The sequence below is a fragment of the Hemiscyllium ocellatum genome, chromosome 7, assembly GCF_020745735.1.
Source record: "Hemiscyllium ocellatum isolate sHemOce1 chromosome 7, sHemOce1.pat.X.cur, whole genome shotgun sequence".
Lineage (NCBI taxonomy): Eukaryota > Metazoa > Chordata > Chondrichthyes > Orectolobiformes > Hemiscylliidae > Hemiscyllium > Hemiscyllium ocellatum.
In genome coordinates this window covers 13547113-13565824 of record NC_083407.1, presented here as the reverse complement: position 1 = coordinate 13565824, position 18712 = coordinate 13547113, and the positions used below count along the sequence as shown (strand labels likewise).

Genomic DNA, 18712 nt, shown 5'->3' with positions numbered 1-18712 from the left:
ATGGTAGATATAAAATTAAAGCTGTTGTTATTTAGTAGAATCAACACAGTTTCCTCCCTCCAAGTGTTATCACACCAGTCAGTGCAAACTACCACGAGTGAGATACTCTGATGTGTGAACCAAGCATCAGCTTCAGCAAGTCCCCACACCCTCCTGTCTTTCATGACAATTCCTCCTCCACTGAGCTGTTTAATTGTCCACCACCATTCATAGCTGGATGTGACAGGATTGCAGCACTTAGTAACTTTGATCTGTTGGTTTTGAAATGGATTACTCTGTCTACCTTTTGCTGTGTCAAACACAAGTAGCCCTATGTTGGAGCTTCATTTGGTTGTTTTTGCAATATGCCTAGTGTTGCTCCTGCGCTCTTCAGTGATCCAGGGCTGGATTCCTGGCTTGATGTAATGGTCGAGTCATTGACGTGAGGATCCAGATTGTGCTTGAGTATGCTTCTGCTACAGCTGATGGCCCTCAGCACCTCATGTATGCCCAGCCTTGAGTTACTAGATCTATTCAAAATCAGGCCAAACAGGTTGGGACTCTACTCATTGGGATTTAGAGGAATGAGAGCTAATCGCATTGAAACATACAGAATTCTTAAGAGGTTTAACAGTGGAAAAGCTAAATGCTTCCCCTCATGGAAGAGGCTAGGACCAGAGGGCATGTCTCAGAATAAAGGGGTGCCAATTTAAGATTTGAGATGGGGAGGTATTTCTTCACTGTGGGTCAAGTATCTTCAGAACTCCTTGTTATTGAAAGGGGTGTGCGTGTGCGTGTGCGTCTGCCTGTGTTGGGTGGGAGGGAGGGCATTGTGAATGTCTGAGGTGGAGGTAGATAGATTTTTGATCAGAATCAAGGATTACAGGGAAAGGGAAGGAAGGTGAGCATGAGAATCATCGATGATCCTATTGAAATGGCAGAACAGACTCAATGAGCTAAACAGCTTACTCCTGTGTCTGTTTATGATCTTAACAATTTAGCATTGAGGTAGTGCCACTCATGCAGGCTATGATAACCTTAATGTGAAAACAGAACCTCATCTCCAAAAACACTGCACAGTGGTCTCTCTTGCCAATACTGTCACAGCCAAATGCATCTGGCAGATAGATTGTTAAGCATGAGGTCAAGAATGTTTTTCCCTTGTCTCCCTCACTAGCTGCTGCAAGCCGAGTCTAGTAGTGATGTACTTTCCGGTGCTGCCAGAACACACTTCCTGATGGATACTGAAATGCTCACCCAGAGTACTTTTTGTGCTCTTGACACCCTCAGTTCTTCTTCTAAGTGGAATTCAATAAGGAGGAGACATGTTTCATCAGTCAAGAGGTGAGCTGTACATGAAAATCAGAAGCCAAGAGACTTCACAACATCCACAGTCAACATCAAGGACTCCCAAGGCAAAACCCTTCGACGTACCATGATAGTTCCACCTCTGCTATCTTGTCACAGCTGAAAATGTGTTGCTGGTTAAAGCACAGCAGGTCAGGCAGCATCCAAGGAACAGGAAATTCGACATTTTGGGCCAGAGCCCTTCATCAGGAATGGGGAGAGTGTGCCAGGCAGGCTAAGATAAAAGGTAGGGAGGAGGGACTTGGGGGAGGGACGATGGAGATGTGATAGGTGGAAGGAGGTCAAGGTGAGGGTGATAGGCCAGAGTGGGGTGGGGGCGGAGAGGTCAGGAAGAAGATTGCAGGTTAGGAGGGCAGTGCTGAGTTGAGGGAACCAACTGAGACAAGGTAGGGGGAGGGGAAATGAGGAAACTGGAGAAATCTGAGTTTATTCCTTGTAGTTGGAGGGTTCCCAGGCGGAAGATGAGGCGCTCCTCCTCCAGCCGTCGTGTTATGATGTTCTGCTGGTGGAGGAATCCAAGGACCTGCATGTCCTCGGTGGAGTGGGAGGGAGAGTTAAAGTGTTGAGCCACGGGGTGGTTGGGTTGGTTGGTCCGGGCGTCCCAGAGGTGTTCTCTGAAGCATTCCGCAAGTAAGCGGCCCGTCTCCCCACTATAGAACCACATCGGGTGCAGCGGATGCAATAGATGATGTGTGTGGAGGTACAAGTGAACTTGTGGCGGATATGGAAGGATCCCTTGGGGCCTTGGAGGGAAGTGAGGGAGGAGGTGTGGGCGCAAGTTTTACATTTCCTGCGGTTAACCAGCAACACATTTTCAGCAGTGATCTCCAGCATCTGCAGACCTCATTTTTTTACACCAGCAGAACAGATCTAGGATGGTGACTGTATTGTCTCAAATGTTATATGCATAGTATGATTCCATGGTAAGTGATTATGCTGAGCTGTTTCTTGATTAGTTTGTAACATGGCTCTCCTAATTTGGTACTAATCCCCAGTTATTCATCAACAAGACTTTGCAGTGTTGCCAGGGCTGAGTTTGCTGTTGTCATTTCCAGTACCCAGGTCAATGCGAGGTGGTCTGTCTGGTTTCATTCCTTTTGAGTCATCTTGGTGGTTTGAAACAAATGAGTTTAGGTTTGCAATGCAGATTCCTGGACCAATGATCGAGAGGCACAAGTTCAAATCTCAGTACAACAGTTGGGAAATTTCAATTCAATTAATTAAATAAAATCTGGAATAAATTGCTGTTACTAATTGTTGCAAAATGGGATTGAGTTCACCTATGATTTTAGAGAAGGGGAGCAACGTGTCTCCTGAACCACAACAATGTTGCTGACCCTTAAATGCCCTCCAGATGTTCTGAGCAAAATAATCACTTGTTGGAATGGGCAATAAACATTGGCATTGCTAGCAATGCTCAAATCCCATAAATGAATTTAAAAAACTACAGTTCCACCCAACTTTTTCTATCCTTTCCAAAACCTTCAGTGTTGTCACCCAGTTGTGCATTAACTTCTCCCGTAACTATTTACATAAATCCCTCCAATCAGTTTTCTTCCAAATCCTCAGCTGCATGACATTCCTATTCAGTTACCCTGAAAAGCTGGACAACTGCCTACAGAATTCCTTTGTTCCAGAAGAGAAGAATGAATAAGCCATGTAAAACAAGCAAGCTAAAGCTGGCTGTGAGCAAACCACCTTCAGGCCGTATCACAACAGACAATGAATACTCATTTTGAATGGCATAGGCTAATTAAGAGTAACCAACATGATTTTCAAAAGGCAGAATGTACTGACAATTCTTAGCTAACAGAGACTAATGACTGAGGAAATACAATGTACATTTGCAAGTGAATTTTTGAAAGGTGCCTGATTAGGTGCGACAGAGGGAACCTGCCAACGAGATTGTCTCACAGACAGTTCAGAAAATATAGCAGCAGGAACAGAGGGCTGGGTGAAAAGTAGAAACAACAGAACTTAATTTAAACCAACGGAATAAGATTCCAAATACTCAAAATGTGAAACAAAGGCTAAAAATAAAATCCAGTAACCATGCTAAGTACAAGGTGATGGAGTTGGGAGCTGGGTCTGGGTGGAATGGGTCAGAGTATTGAGTACAGGAGTTGGGAAGTCATGATGCAGCTGTACAGGGCATTGGTTCGACCACTGTTCGAATATTGCGTGCAATTCTGGTCTTCCTTTCGGAAAGATGTTGTGAAACTTGAAAGGGTTCAGAAAAGATTTACAAGGATGTTGCCAGGGTTGGAGGATTTGAGCTATCGGGAGCGGCTGAACAGGCTATGGCTGTTTTCCCTGGAGCATTAGAGACTGAGAGGTGACCTTATAGAGGTTTATAAAATCATGAGGGGCATAGAGAGGGTAAATAGACAAAGTCTTTTCCCTGGGGTGGGGGAGTCCAGAACAACAGGGCATAGGTTGAAGGTGAGAGAAGATATAAGAGAGACCTAAGGGGCAACCTTTTCACACAGAGGGTGGTACGTGTATGGAACGAGCTGCCAGAGGAAGTGGTGGAGGCTGGTACAATTGCAACATTTGAAAGGCATCTGAATGGGTATATCAATAGGAGGCATTTCAAGGGATATGGGCCAGGTGCCGGCAGGTGGGACTAGATCAGGTTGGGATATCTGGTCGGCATAGATAAGTTGGACCGAAAGGTCCGTTTCCATGCTGTACATCTCTATGGCTCTATGAATGCGGTTCTGATTGTCAGTGAAACTCAATGGGCCAAATGACCTCCTTCCACACTAAAGGAATGCTATAGATTTGAATAAATAGGATAGAAGGAGTAATCTCAGAAGTCAAATGTAGGAATCATCACTCTTCTCAGGCATAACGGTGGACGTTGTATATGTGAACTTCAGTAAGGCATTCAACAAGGTTCCGCATGGTATACTGGTTAACAAGGTTAGGTCACATGGAATACAGCGCGAACTAGCCATTGGACACACAACTGGCTCGAATGCTGAAGACAGAGGGTGGTGGAGGAGAGTTGCTTTTCGGACTGAAGGCCCGTGACCAGCAGTGTGCTGCAAAGATTGGTGCTGGATCCGTGCTTTTTGTCATTTATATCAAGGATTTGGATATGATTATAGGAAGTATGGTTAGTAAATATGCAGATTACACCAAACTTCATAATATAGTGGAGAGTGATGAGCGTTACCTGAGTACAACGGGGTGTTGATTAGATGGGCCGAGGAGTGGCAGATTGAATTTAATTTAGGTAAATGTAAGGTGCGACATTAAGGTACAGCAAATCAGAGCAGGACTTATACACTTTATGGGCAGGTCCTGGGGAGTGTTGCTGAACCTTGGAGTGCAGGTTCATAGGTCCTTGAAAGTGGAGCCTCAGGTAGACAGGGTAGTGAAGGCAGCCTTTATTGGTCAGTGCGTTGAATCTAAGAATTGCGGCTGTTCGGGACTTGGATTAGGCCACTTTTGGAATACTGTGCTCAATTCTGGCCTCCCTATGGGAAAGATGTTGTGAAACTTGAAAGGGTGCAGAAAAGATTTACAAGGATGTTGCCAAGGTTGGAGGGTTTGAGCTGTAGGGAGGGGCTGAATAAGCTGAGGCTGTTTTCCCTGGAGCATCGGAGGCTGAGGGGTGACCTTATAGAGGTTTATAAATCATGAGGGGCAGGGATAGGATGAACAAAGTCTTTTTCCCCAGAATAGGGAAGTCCAAAACGAGAGGTCATGGGTTTAAGATGAGAGGGGGAAGATTTAAAAGGGACCCAAGGGGCAACTTTTTCACGCAGAGGATTCTGCGTTTATGGAATGAGCTGCTAGAGATGGCGCAGGCTGCTACGATCATAATATTTAAAATGCATCTGGATTGGTATATGAAAAGGAAGCATTTAGATGAACATGGGAAAAATGTTGGCAAATGGGACTAGATTAATTTATGATATCTAGTTGGCATGGACAAGTTGGACCAAAGGGTCTGTTTCTGTGCTGCACATTTCTATGACTCTATATCGAAAGAGATGCAAGTACAACAGGCAAATCCAAAATGTCCGCAATTTCAGGAGAAAGTTTAACAGACATATAACTTCACACAGAGGGTGGTGGGCATTTGGAACATATTGCCAGCAGAGGTGATAGAGGCAGGCACGGTAGATTCATTTAAGATGCATCTGAATAAATGCACGAGTAGGTGGGGATTAGAGGGATACAGATGCTTAGGAATTGACCAACAAGTTTAGACATTACATTTTGATCAGGCTTGGAGGGACGAAGGGCCTGTTCCTGGAGTGTAAATTTTCTTTGTTCTTTATAAAGTGATACATTGAGGAAGATGGAAGAGGTGGGATAGCGAATTTTGAGAATGGGATAAGATGGTATCATGGTAAGCATAGACACTGTGGGTTGAAGGGCCTGTTTCTGTGCTGTACTGTTCTACTCTTTATTCAATGGCATTTACATTAAAATGGTCAAAGATCATAAAGCCTTAAATCACACTCATTGTTTACCACTGATCTCAGTGGAGAAAGTGAGGACTGCAGGTGCTGGAGATCAGAGCTGAAAATGTGTTGCTGGAAAAGCGCAGGTCAGGCAGCATCCAAGGAGCAGGAGAATCAACATTTCGGGCTCTCATGCCCGAAACGTCAATTCTCCTGCTCCTTGGATGCTGCCTGACCTGCTGCGCTTTTCCAGCAACACATTTTCAGCACTGATCTCAGTGACCCATACTGGCCTATATATCCTGATAAATGAACTTTCAAACCCTCAATTTTCATTCTCAAACCACTAACAGTTTTGTTTTGCAGTCTGCTCCTGTACTAAATTGCATTGCTCGATTCTCACTCGACAAAAATTTGACACAGACACTGTACAAGATGGTGACTGCAACACTGACTCAGTGAGGGTGACTGTGACATTGATTCTGTGTGACACTGACACAGAGAGTGAGACTGACTCAGTGACAGTGATACTGTATCATGTAAGGACTATCATTTCACTTCTGTAGTTTTAAAAAACTTGACTGAAATGAGAAAGAACTGCTTTAAAAATAAGTGATTTGAATGGGTGTTACATGTTTTGAACAGTAAGTAACTCAAATTCCCACTACAGGCATAATGTAAATGGCTGCTTGAACAATCAGTGATTAGAGTTGCAGATGAAGAGGAGCTGAGGGATTCTATATTCAGATGCAGCTGGTTGGCAACAAGGAGTTGATTGGTCTGTGAACTCATGACCAGTTACTGATTTTGCTTTTTGATTGCAACAATTCTGTTTGGTTCCAGAGAAAGGTATCTGAATAGATCCCTGGTCAGCCAAAGGAGGACAATCTCGACACTGGAACCAGGAACTATCTTTTAGAATTTCCTACCCCTGCAAATAATCTATTCCCTACTTGTTTGTGTGTATTTGTGTTTAAGGGTATTACAAGGAGATTATAAAGGAATTAGAAGTTTAATTGACAGTGTTACATATCAGCATCTTTCATCTGTTTACTTGTAGCTACAGTCTAATGACTTGTAATACATAATGCTTGTGCAGTTTAAAAAAAACTCAGCTTAGGCTTTCTATACACCTTGGTCTGAAAAACAAGTAAATTGGGGTATTGTGCACATTTTAGAAAAAAAACACTAATATTGCTAAAAGTTCTGGAAATAGCAGGTAGACAGGCAGGAGGCTAGAAGAACACAGTAAGCCAGGCAGCATCTGAAAGTGAACAGCAGGGCTGTTTAGAGTGCATTACCCCAGTGAGTCATAATACACAGAAAGGGTGAGGCTGGGAATGACTCAACGAGGGTGACGGTAAGGGGGGGTGCGGGAGGGGGGGTGCGGGGGGGGGGGTGCGGGGGGCGCGGGGGTGGGGGGAGGAGGGGGGTGGGGGGGGAGAGAAGGGGTGTGGAGAGAGAGGGGACGGGGGGGGTGGAGAGAGAGGGGACGGGGGGGGTGGAGAGAGAGGGGACGGGGGGGGGTGGAGAGAGAGGGGACGGGGGGGTGGAGAGAGAGGGGACGGGGGGGTGGAGAGAGAGGGGACGGGGGGGTGGAGAGAGAGGGGACGGGGGGGTGGAGAGAGAGGGGACGGGGGGGTGGAGAGAGAGGGGACGGGGGGGTGGAGAGAGAGGGGACGGGGGGGGTGGAGAGAGAGGGGACGGGGGGGTGGAGAGAGAGGGGACGGGGGGGTGGAGAGAGAGGGGACGGGGGGGTGGAGAGAGAGGGGACGGGGGGGTGGAGAGAGAGGGGACGGGGGGGTGGAGAGAGAGGGGACGGGGGGGTGGAGAGAGAGGGGACGGGGGGGTGGAGAGAGAGGGGACGGGGGGGTGGAGAGAGAGGGGACGGGGGGGTGGAGAGAGAGGGGACGGGGGGGTGGAGAGAGAGGGGACGGGGGGGTGGAGAGAGAGGGGACGGGGGGGGTGGAGAGAGAGAGGGGACGGGGGGGTGGAGAGAGAGGGGACGGGGGGGTGGGAGAGAGAGGGGGACGGGGGGGGGGGTGGAGAGAGAGGGGACGGGGGGGTGGAGAGAGAGGGGACGGGGGGGTGGAGAGAGAGGGGGGGGGGGGGTGGAGAGAGAGGGGACGGGGGGGGGGGGAGAGAGAGAGGGGACGGGGGGGTGGAGAGAGAGGGGACGGGGGGGTGGAGAGAGAGGGGACGGGGGGGTGGAGAGAGAGGGGACGGGGGGGTGGAGAGAGAGGGGACGGGGGGGTGGAGAGAGAGGGGACGGGGGGGTGGAGAGAGAGGGGACGGGGGGGTGGAGAGAGAGGGGACGGGGGGGTGGGAGAGAGAGGGGACGGGGGGGTGGAGAGAGAGGGGACGGGGGGGTGGAGAGAGAGGGGACGGGGGGGTGGAGAGAGAGGGGACGGGGGGGTGGAGAGAGAGGGGACGGGGGGGTGGAGAGAGAGGGGACGGGGGGGTGGAGAGAGAGGGGACGGGGGGGTGGAGAGAGAGGGGACGGGGGGGGTGGAGAGAGAGGGGACGGGGGGGGTGGAGAGAGAGGGGACGGGGGGGTGGAGAGAGAGGGGACGGGGGGGTGGAGAGAGAGGGGACGGGGGGGTGGAGAGAGAGGGGACGGGGGGGTGGAGAGAGAGGGACGGGGGGGGTGGAGAGAGAGGGGACGGGGGGGTGGAGAGAGAGGGGACGGGGGGGTGGAGAGAGAGGGGACGGGGGGGTGGAGAGAGAGGGGACGGGGGGGTGGAGAGAGAGGGGACGGGGGGGTGGAGAGAGAGGGGACGGGGGGGTGGAGAGAGAGGGGACGGGGGGGTGGAGAGAGAGGGGACGGGGGGGTGGAGAGAGAGGGGACGGGGGGGTGGAGAGAGAGGGGACGGGGGGGTGGAGAGAGAGGGGACGGGGGGGTGGAGAGAGAGGGGACGGGGGGGTGGAGAGAGAGGGGACGGGGGGGTGGAGAGAGAGGGGACGGGGGGGTGGAGAGAGAGGGGACGGGGGGGTGGAGAGAGAGGGGACGGGGGGGTGGAGAGAGAGGGGACGGGGGGGTGGGAGAGAGAGGGGGGGGGGGGGGGTGGAGAGAGAGGGGACGGGGGGGTGGAGAGAGAGGGGACGGGGGGGTGGAGAGAGAGGGGACGGGGGGGTGGAGAGAGAGGGGACGGGGGGGTGGAGAGAGAGGGGACGGGGGGGTGGAGAGAGAGGGGGGGGGGGGGTGGAGAGAGAGGGGACGGGGGGGTGGAGAGAGAGGGGACGGGGGGGTGGAGAGAGAGGGGACGGGGGGGTGGAGAGAGAGGGGACGGGGGGGTGGAGAGAGAGGGGACGGGGGGGTGGAGAGAGAGGGGACGGGGGGGTGGAGAGAGAGGGGACGGGGGGGTGGAGAGAGAGGGGACGGGGGGGTGGAGAGAGAGGGGACGGGGGGGTGGAGAGAGAGGGGACGGGGGGGTGGAGAGAGAGGGGACGGGGGGGTGGAGAGAGAGGGGACGGGGGGGTGGAGAGAGAGGGGACGGGGGGGTGGAGAGAGAGGGGACGGGGGGGTGGAGAGAGAGGGGACGGGGGGGTGGAGAGAGAGGGGACGGGGGGGTGGAGAGAGAGGGGACGGGGGGGTGGAGAGAGAGGGGACGGGGGGGTGGAGAGAGAGGGGACGGGGGGGTGGAGAGAGAGGGGACGGGGGGGTGGAGAGAGAGGGGACGGGGGGGTGGAGAGAGAGGGGAGGGGGGTGGAGAGAGAGGGGACGGGGGGGTGGAGAGAGAGGGACGGGGGGGTGGAGAGAGAGGGGACGGGGGGGTGGAGAGAGAGGGGACGGGGGGGGTGGAGAGAGAGGGGACGGGGGGGTGGAGAGAGAGGGGACGGGGGGGTGGAGAGAGAGGGGACGGGGGGGTGGAGAGAGAGGGGACGGGGGGGTGGAGAGAGAGGGGACGGGGGGGTGAGAGAGAGAGGGGACGGGGGGGTGGAGAGAGAGGGGACGGGGGGGTGGAGAGAGAGGGGACGGGGGGGTGGAGAGAGAGGGGACGGGGGGGTGGAGAGAGAGGGGACGGGGGGGTGGAGAGAGAGGGGACGGGGGGGTGGAGAGAGAGGGGACGGGGGGGTGGAGAGAGAGGGGACGGGGGGGTGGAGAGAGAGGGGACGGGGGGGTGGAGAGAGAGGGGACGGGGGGGGTGGAGAGAGAGGGGACGGGGGGGGTGGAGAGAGAGGGGACGGGGGGGTGGAGAGAGAGGGGACGGGGGGGTGGAGAGAGAGGGGACGGGGGGGTGTGAGAGAGAGGGGACGGGGGGGTGGAGAGAGAGGGGACGGGGGGGTGGAGAGAGAGGGGACGGGGGGGTGGAGAGAGAGGGGACGGGGGGGTGGAGAGAGAGGGGGCGGGGGGGTGGAGAGAGAGGGGACGGGGGGGTGGAGAGAGAGGGGACGGGGGGGTGGAGAGAGAGGGGACGGGGGGGTGGAGAGAGAGGGGACGGGGGGGTGGAGAGAGAGGGGACGGGGGGGTGGAGAGAGAGGGGACGGGGGGGTGGAGAGAGGGGGACGGGGGGGTGGAGAGAGGGGGGACGGGGGGGTGGAGAGAGGGGGGACGGGGGGGGTGGAGAGAGGGGGGACGGGGGGGGTGGAGAGAGAGGGGACGGGGGGGTGGAGAGAGAGGGGACGGGGGGGTGGAGAGAGAGGGGACGGGGGGGGGGAGAGAGAGGGGACGGGGGGGGGGAGAGAGAGGGGACGGGGGGGGGGGGGAGAGAGGGGACGGGGGGGGAGAAGGGGGGAACGGTGGGGGAAGGGGGGAACGGTGAAACGGTGGGGGAAGGGGGGGAAGGTGGGGGAAGGTGGGGGAAGGGGGGGAAGGTGGGGGAAGGGGGGAACGGGGGGGAAAACGGGGGGGGAACGGGGGGGGGAACGGGGGGGGGGGAACGGGAGAAGGGGGGACGGGGCGGAGAGAGGGGACGGGGAGGGGGGAGAAGGGGGGCAACGGTGGGGGAAGGGGGGCAACGGTGGGGGAAGGGGGGCAACGGTGGGGAAGGGGGGCAACGGTGGGGGAAGGGGAGAGAGGGAGGGGGGGGGGGGGGGGGAGAGGGAGGGAGGGAGAGGGGGAGGGAGAGGGGGGAGGGAGGGGGAGGGGGGAGGGGGAGGGAGGGGGAGGGGGGAGAGGGAGGGAGGGGGAGGGGGGAGAGGGAGGGAGGGGGAGGGGGGAGAGGGAGGGAGGGGGAGGGGGGAGAGGGAGGGAGGGGGAGGGGGGAGAGGGAGGGAGGGGGAGGGGGGAGAGGGGGGGGGGGGAGGGGGGAGAGGGGGGAGGGGGGAGAGGGGAGGGAGGGGAGGGGGAGAGGGGGGAGAGGGGGGAGAGGGAGGGAGGGGGAGGGGGGAGAGGAGGGAGGGGGAGGGGGGAGAGGGGGGAGAGGGGGGGGAGGGGGGGAGAGGGAGGGAGGGGGAGGGGGAGAGGGAGGGAGGGGGAGGGGGGGAGAGGGAGGGAGGGGGAGGGGGGAGAGGGAGGGAGGGGGAGGGGGGAGAGGGGAGAGGGAGGGAGGGAGAGGGAGGGAGAGGGGGGAGGAGGGAGAGGGGGGAGGAGGGAGAGGGGGGGGGGAGGAGGGAGAGGGAGGGAGGGAGGGAGGGAGGGAGGCTGGGAGGGAGGGAGGGAGAGGGGGAGGGAGGGAGGGAGGGGGGGAGGGAGAGGGAGAGGGGGAGAGGGGGCGGGAGAGGGAGAGGGAGGGAGGGAGGGGGAGGGAGGGAGGGAAGGAGGGAGAGAGGGGGGGGGAGGAGTGGTTACCACACCGGAGTGCGGGGGGTGGAGAGAAGAGTGACAGCGCCGGGGATTTTTTGGGGGGTGGGGGGGGTACTAACGGAGCGGGAATAAACATATTTCCCCTGAAAACATGCTTCCCTTCTCGGTTACAGGAACCAGCAACGCACCGAATCAGGAATCACCGACCTGCACCTTACAATGGCACAACGTGATTGCTCACTGAGGCCATGAACGACCGAGGTCTCCGCTGAAGCTCACCTCCACTCATGATCAGCGGTTTCCCCTCTAACTCAGCAGCCCGAACCTGCAGGCCCTCCTTAGCAACCGACTGACGGCCCGTCGCCATGCGCATGCGTCGCGACGGGACGATGGCCGGAGGGAGGAGATACGCGCATGCGTGATGGGACGGCGCTGCCTCAACCGTATCACGTGGTTCTGGTAAAATCTTGTGAATGAACAACTTTGACCCAGACTTGACATCTCATTTAGAGCATCTGGAACTGCTCCTGTACTTCAGGCCCCTTGAAATAAGACAATGTTGGAGTCAAATTCTGCATTAAATCCTGACCATTATGAATTTTGAATTCAATAAAAGTTTGGAAAGAGTCTCTCTTGAAGAAGGGCTACTAGACTCAAAAAGTTTACTCTGCTTTCTCTCCACAGCTGCTACTAGATCTGCCAAGTTTCTCCAGCGATTTCTATTTTTGTTCTCCTGAACATTACATTGGGGTGGTGGAGTCATACAGTATGGAAACAGGTCCTACAGTCCAACTTGTCCATGCTGACCAAGTTTCCCAAACAAAATTAGTCCCATTTGCCTACATTTGGCCTACATCTCTATAAATGGGCCCATCCAATTGTCTCTTAAATGTTGCAACTGTACTTACACGTGTCAATTCCTCTGGCAGCTCATTCCACATGCAAATCATTCTTTGTGTAAAAACCCTGCCGCTCAGGCACCTTTCAAATTAGATTACTTACAGTGTGGAAACAGGCCCTTCGGCCCAACAAGTCCACACCGACCCACCGAAGTGCAACCCACCCATACCCCTACATTTACCCCTTACCTAACACTACAGGCAATTTAGCATGGCCAATTCACCTAACCCACACATCTTTGGACTTGTGGGGGGAAACCGGAGCACCCGGAGGAAACCCATGCAGACACGGGGAGAACGTGCAAACTCCACACAGTCAGTCACCTGAGGCAGGAATTGAACCTAGGTCTCTGGCATTGTGAGGCAGCAGTGCTAACCACTGTGCCACCGTGCTGCTCAATGCTGTTTTCATGCTGTACATCTCTATGACTCTATGACCTTAAAATTGTGCCCTCCTGTTTTAAACTCTGGATTAGTGGTGCTGGAAGAGCACAGCAGTTCAGGCAGCATCCAAGGAGCAGCGAAATCAACGTTTCGGGCAAAAGCAGTTTTCAACTCCCCAACCTTGGGAAAAGACATTTGCTATTCACGTATCTAAGTACTTCATGATTTTATAAACCTCTGCAAAGTCACTCCTCAACCTCATTACAAGAGAGATAGTGCTAGAAAAGTTAAAAAGTCTTAAAATTGATAAATCTCCTGGCCTCGATTGGATACACCCTAGAGTTCTGAGAGAGGTGGCTGAGGAAATAGGTTTCTAAATTCTTAGAAGAGCAGAGTCTGATTAGAACAAGTCAACGTGGATTTAGTAAGGGGAGGTCATGCCTGACAAACCTGTTGGAATTCTTTGAAGAGGTGACAGGTAGGTTAGACCAGGGAAACCCAGTGGATGTGGTCTATCTAGACTTTCAAAAGGCCTTTGATAAGGTGCCACAAGGGAGGCTGCTGAGCAAGGTGAGGGCCCATGGTGTTTGAGGTGAGCTGCTGAGATGGATTGAGGATTGGCTGTCTGACAGAAGGCAGAGAGTTGGGATAAAAGGTTCGTTTTTGGAATGGCAGCCGGTGACGAGCAGTGTCCCGCAGGGTTCAGTGTTGGGGCCACAGCTGTTCACATTATATATTAATGATTTGGATGAAGGGACTGGGAGCATTCTAGCGAAGTTTGCAGATGATACGAAGTTAGGTGGACAGGCAGGTAGTACTGAGAAAGTAGGGAGGCTACAGAAGGATCTAGACAGTTTGGGAGAGTGGTCCAGGAAATGGCTGATGGAATTCAACGTGAGCAAATGCGAGGTCTTGCACTTTGGCAAAAAGAATAAAAGCATATACTACTTTCTAAATGGTGAGAAAATTAGTAAAGCCAAAGTACAAAGGGATCTGGGAGTGCTAGTCGAGGATTCTCTAAAGGTAAACATGCAGGTTGAGTCCGTGATTAAGAAAGCGAATGCAATGTTGTCACTTATCTCAAGAGGGTTGGAATATAAAAGCAGAGATGTGCTACTGAGACTTTATAAAGCTCTGGTTAGGCCCCATTTGAAGTACTGTGTCCAGTTTTGGTCCCCACACCTCAGGAAGGACATACTGGCACTGAAACGTGTCCAGCGGAGATTCATACGGATGATCCCTGGAATGGTAGGTCTAACATATAAGGAACGGCTGAGGATCCTGGGATTGTATTCATTGGAGTTTAGAAGATTAAGGGGAGACTTAATAGAGACGTACAAGATAATACATGGCTTGGAAAGGGTGGATGATAGGAAATTGTTTCCATTAGGTGAGGAGACTAGGACCCGTGGACACAGCCTTAGGATTAGAGGTGGTCAATTCAGAACAAAAATGCGGAGACATTTCTTCAGCCAGAGGGTGGCAGGCCTGTGGAATTCATTGCCACGGAGTGCAGTGGAGGCCAGGACGCTAAATGTCTTCAAGGCAGAGATTGATAAGATTCTTGTTGTCTCGAGGAATTAAGGGCTACGGGGAGAACGCTGGTAAGTGGAGTTGAAATGCCCATCAGCCATGATTGAATGGCGGAGTGGACTCGATGGGCCGAATGGCCTTACTTTCACTCCTAGGTCTTATGGTCTTATGGTCTTAACCTCCTTTAATTTGATTTATTTATTGTCACATGTACATACATTCAGTGAAAAGCTTTATTTATGAGCAGTACAGACAGCAAACCAGGACATACAGATCATAGGGTGAAGAAAAACATGGACAGAGGCACAATTTAACGTGTAAATCTTTTCTGCACCCTTTCCAATTTAATAATATCTTTTTTATAGCAGGGTGACTAGAACTATACATAGTACTGCAAATGTGGCCTCATCAACGTCTTGTATTACGGCAACATGACGTACTCAAATGATATAAAGTCATGAGGGGCATGGATAGGGTAAATAGACAAGGTTTTTCTCCAGGGTAGGGGAGTCAAAACTGAAGGGCATTTGTTTAAGGTGAGAGGGGAAAGATTTAAAAGTGACCTAAGGGAGTGGAGCTACAATTATTTAGGATACCTGGTTGGACATGGGCAAGTTGGACCGAAAGGTCTGTTTCTGTGGTGTGTATCTCAATGACTCCATCTGAGCAACAAAGGCAAACATTCCAAATACCTTCTTTATCACTTTATCTACCTGTGAAACAAGCTATTTGTGTAGCTGAACTCTCCGTTCTACAACACTCCCCACGGCCCTCCCATTTACTGTGTATGTCCTGCCCTTGTCCGTCTTATTAAAATGTAACATCTCACATTTATCTAAATTAAACTCCATTTGCCACTCCTAGCCCATTGGCTCGTTTGATCAAGATAATCTTGTATACCCTTTCCCACTCAACATAATTGTACCATTGTTTCCAACTATCCAACATCCATTAGCTAGAAATATTGAAATGGGTGATTGTCACAGTATAAACTTCCATTCTTAGAAGTAAGACATATAAATAAGTGCTCAGGGTTAGAAAACAGTCCTTTTCATCTGGTCCTTCTAGAAAGCAGTCCTTGTAGAAAGCGGTCCTTGTAGGAGGGTTGTCCTTTTCAGATGGAACATGAACCAGAAAATATTGAGGGAAGACCCAGGGAAGAGTCTCCTAACATTTTGCCTCGAGAGCAGGAAGCTACTTTCATAAATTCATTGACATCAACGCACTGTCTGGAATTTCCTGTTTGTCCCCTGCTAGGAGTGAACCATTTCTAAGTGTCACAGGCTGTCTACATTTATTATGTTTAATTAATTAACGTACAACATCCAAACTGTTGCTTCTTCACAAATTCAGTAACCACGTGAAACTGCCTTACAAACGGACAATATTAGGTAACTGTGGCTACCCCAAATTCTAACAAAGGGAACGTTTATTACTGAAGAGAAAGTGAGGACTGCAGATACTGGAGATCAGAGCTGAAAATGTGTTGCTGGAAAAGCACAGCAGGTCAGGCACCATCCAAGGAACAGGAGAATTGACGTTTTGGGCATGAGCCCTTCTTCAGGAATGAGGAAAGTGTGCCAAGCAGGCTAGATAAAAGGTAGGGAAGAGGGACTTAGGGGAGGGGCATTGGAAATGCGATAGGTGAAAGGAGGTTAAGGTGAAGGTGATAGGCTGGAGTGGGGGTGGGGGCGGAGAGGTCAGGAAGAAGATTGCAGGTTAGGAAAGTGGTGCTGAGTTCGAGGGTTGGGACTGAGATAAGGTGGGGGGGGGGAATGAGGAAACTGGAGAAATCTGAGTTCATCCCTTGTGGTTGGAGGGTACCTAGGTGGAAGATGAGGAGCTCTTCCTCCAGTCGTCGTGTTGCTATGGTCTGGCAATGGAGTAGTCCAAGGACCTGCATGTCCTTGGTGGAGTGGGAGGGGGAGTTGAAATGTTGAGCCACAGGGTGGTTGGGTTGGTTGGTCCGGGTGTCCCAGAGGTGTTCTCTGAAACGTTCCGCAAGTAGGCGGCCTGTCTCCCCAATATAGAGGAGGCCAGATCGGGTGCAGCGGATGCAGTAAATGATGTGTGTGGAGGTGCAGGTGAATTTGTGGCGGATATGGAAGGATCCCTTGGGGCCTTGGAGGGAAGTAAGGGGGGAGGTGTGGGCGCACGTTTTGCATTTCTTGCGGTTGCAGGGGAAGGTGCCGGGAGTGGAGGTTGGGTTGATGGGGTGTGTGGACCTGATGAGGGAGTCACGGAGGGAGTGGTCTTTTTGGAAAGTGAGCCGGTGTACAGTGTCAGCCAGCTCCATTTTGATCATTTCCTATACATATGAGCAGTTGGTAAACATGTTGATCTATAAGATGAAGACCAGTGCTAAACATAACCTGTAGTGGTTGTAACAAGGTCAGCTAACTGGACTTTATAGAATATGAGTTCCCTGATTGGGTCTGTTAATCTGGTCCAATCAGGAATCCCTGGCTGATAGATAAGAACATGAGTAACAGTGGTTGGTTAGGCCACTTTTGGAATATTGAATGTAATTCTGGTCTTGTAAGGATGTTGTGAAGCTTGAAAGGGTTCAGAAAAGATTTACAATTATGTTGCCAGAGTTGGAGGATTTGAGCTGTAGGGAGAGGCTGCATAAGCTGGGGCTGTTTTCTCTGGAGCATCGAAGGCTGAGGGGTGACCTCATAGAGGTTTATAAAATCATAAGGGGCATGGATATGACAGATAGACAAAGTCTTTTCCCTGGGGTCGGAGAGTCCAGAACTAAAGGACATAGATTTAGGGTGAGAGGGAAAAGATATAAAAGGGACCTAATGGGCAACTTTTTCACACAGAGAATGGTGTGTGTATAGAATGAGCTGCCAGAGGAAGTGGTGGAGGCTGGTACAATTGCAACATTTAAAAGGCACCTGGATAGGTATTCGAATTGGAAGAGTTGAGAGGGATATGGGCCAAGTGCTGGCAAATGGGACTAGATTAAGTTAGGATATCTGGTTGGCATGGACGAGTTGGACCGAAGGGCCTGTTTCCATGCTGTACGTCTCTATGACTCTATGACTCTATGTTCACACTGAGAGCTGGCTCTGAAGAGGGAGTACCAATGTCAAGGACTGTTCATGTGTAAATAAAGAGTGGCTTGGTGACCGTATACTGGCCTCTGAGGTGTTATTTCCTGCACCAATTGGAAAGAAAGCTGCATCATTGTTACAAAAGGGACAATTCTTCACGGCTAATTAAATATCCTTTTTCTCCTGGGAAGCTAAAAGTAGAGTTGAGGAGATTCCTAAACCCTGGAGCTCCAGAACAACCCTACACAGAGCAGAAAGCCCCCAGTCGAGTGCCCCAGAATACAGGCACAGATGACACAGTTAGGGAGCACATCCATTACCCCTTAAATAGATACATCACACAGACCTGTGGTAAGGTTAGGGTTAGGGTTAATCCTAAACCTATTGCAGGATTTAACAGCTTCACAAAGTTGGTCAAAGTCAGCAAAGATGTCCCAGGTACACACTATACAGTGGTGTATTGGTAATGTTAGTAGACTAGTAATCCTGAACCCTGGACTATGTTTCAGAGATATGGGTTTGAATCCCACCATAGCAGATGATGAAGTATTATTATCTGTTTATCCTTTAATGCAAAGTACAGGTGACTCCTGTATCCGCGGGTGATACATTCCAAACCTACCGCGGATAGTAGCGAACCCTGTCATTTAAATGGGAAATTTACCTCCCTGGCAGCCCCAGAATTAATTCTGGAATATTCTATGTAATATTTTCGGGCCGTGGTAAATTGCAGATAACTGAAACCGTGGAAACCGAATCTGCGGACACCAGGCTTCTACTGTACTTGACATTAATATTAATCATCTCATAAACATGTCTTTTTTTCTATATTTCCCTCATTAAGATATATCTCTTTGACCAATTACTCTGCTGTGAAGCTCATTCTCAACAAAGCGGGTGCAGAACAGATGTTTCCCCTTGTGGACCAATGAGAATGAGAGGTTGTAGTTTTAAGATAAAGGTAATGGTTTGAACAGAGCTAAGGAGGAATTACTTCTCTTGAAGGATAAAGAATCTGTGGAATTCACTGTCCCACAGTGCAATGGAGACTGCAACACTGAATAAATTTAAGGAGGAGACAGACAGATTTTTACTTAGGAATAAGGTTAAAGGTGATGGAGAGCCAAGGGTGGAGCAAGCTAAAAAGGCTGAAAGGCCTACTCCTGCTCCTAGTTGTTATAGAGCCAGAGAGATGTGCAGCACAGAAACAGACCCCCTTCTGTCCAATTTGTCCATGCTGACCAGATATCCTAAATTAATCTAGTCCTATTTGCCAGCATTTGACCCATATTCCTCTGAAACCTTCTTATTCATACACATCCAGATGCTTTTTTAATATTGTAATTGTTCCAGCCCCCACCACTTCCTCTGGCAGCTCAT

General features: G+C 51.7%; 1 protein-coding gene across 2 annotated transcripts in view; it reads right to left on the bottom strand.

The window, feature by feature from the left end:
* The window catches only part of hspbap1 (hspb associated protein 1), a 104142-nt gene extending 92304 nt beyond the window's left edge, over positions 1-11838 (bottom strand). Inside the window, exon 1 of one of the 2 annotated variants that reach the window (XM_060827808.1) lies at positions 11734-11838. In XM_060827808.1, the coding sequence (XP_060683791.1) occupies positions 11734-11827 (94 nt within the window). In that variant the 5' untranslated portion in view covers positions 11828-11838. Of the gene's footprint in view, positions 1-11661 lie in introns of both variants that reach the window. The other variant, XM_060827809.1, reaches the window with a different exon arrangement.
* Between the last annotated feature and the right edge of the window lie 6874 nt (positions 11839-18712).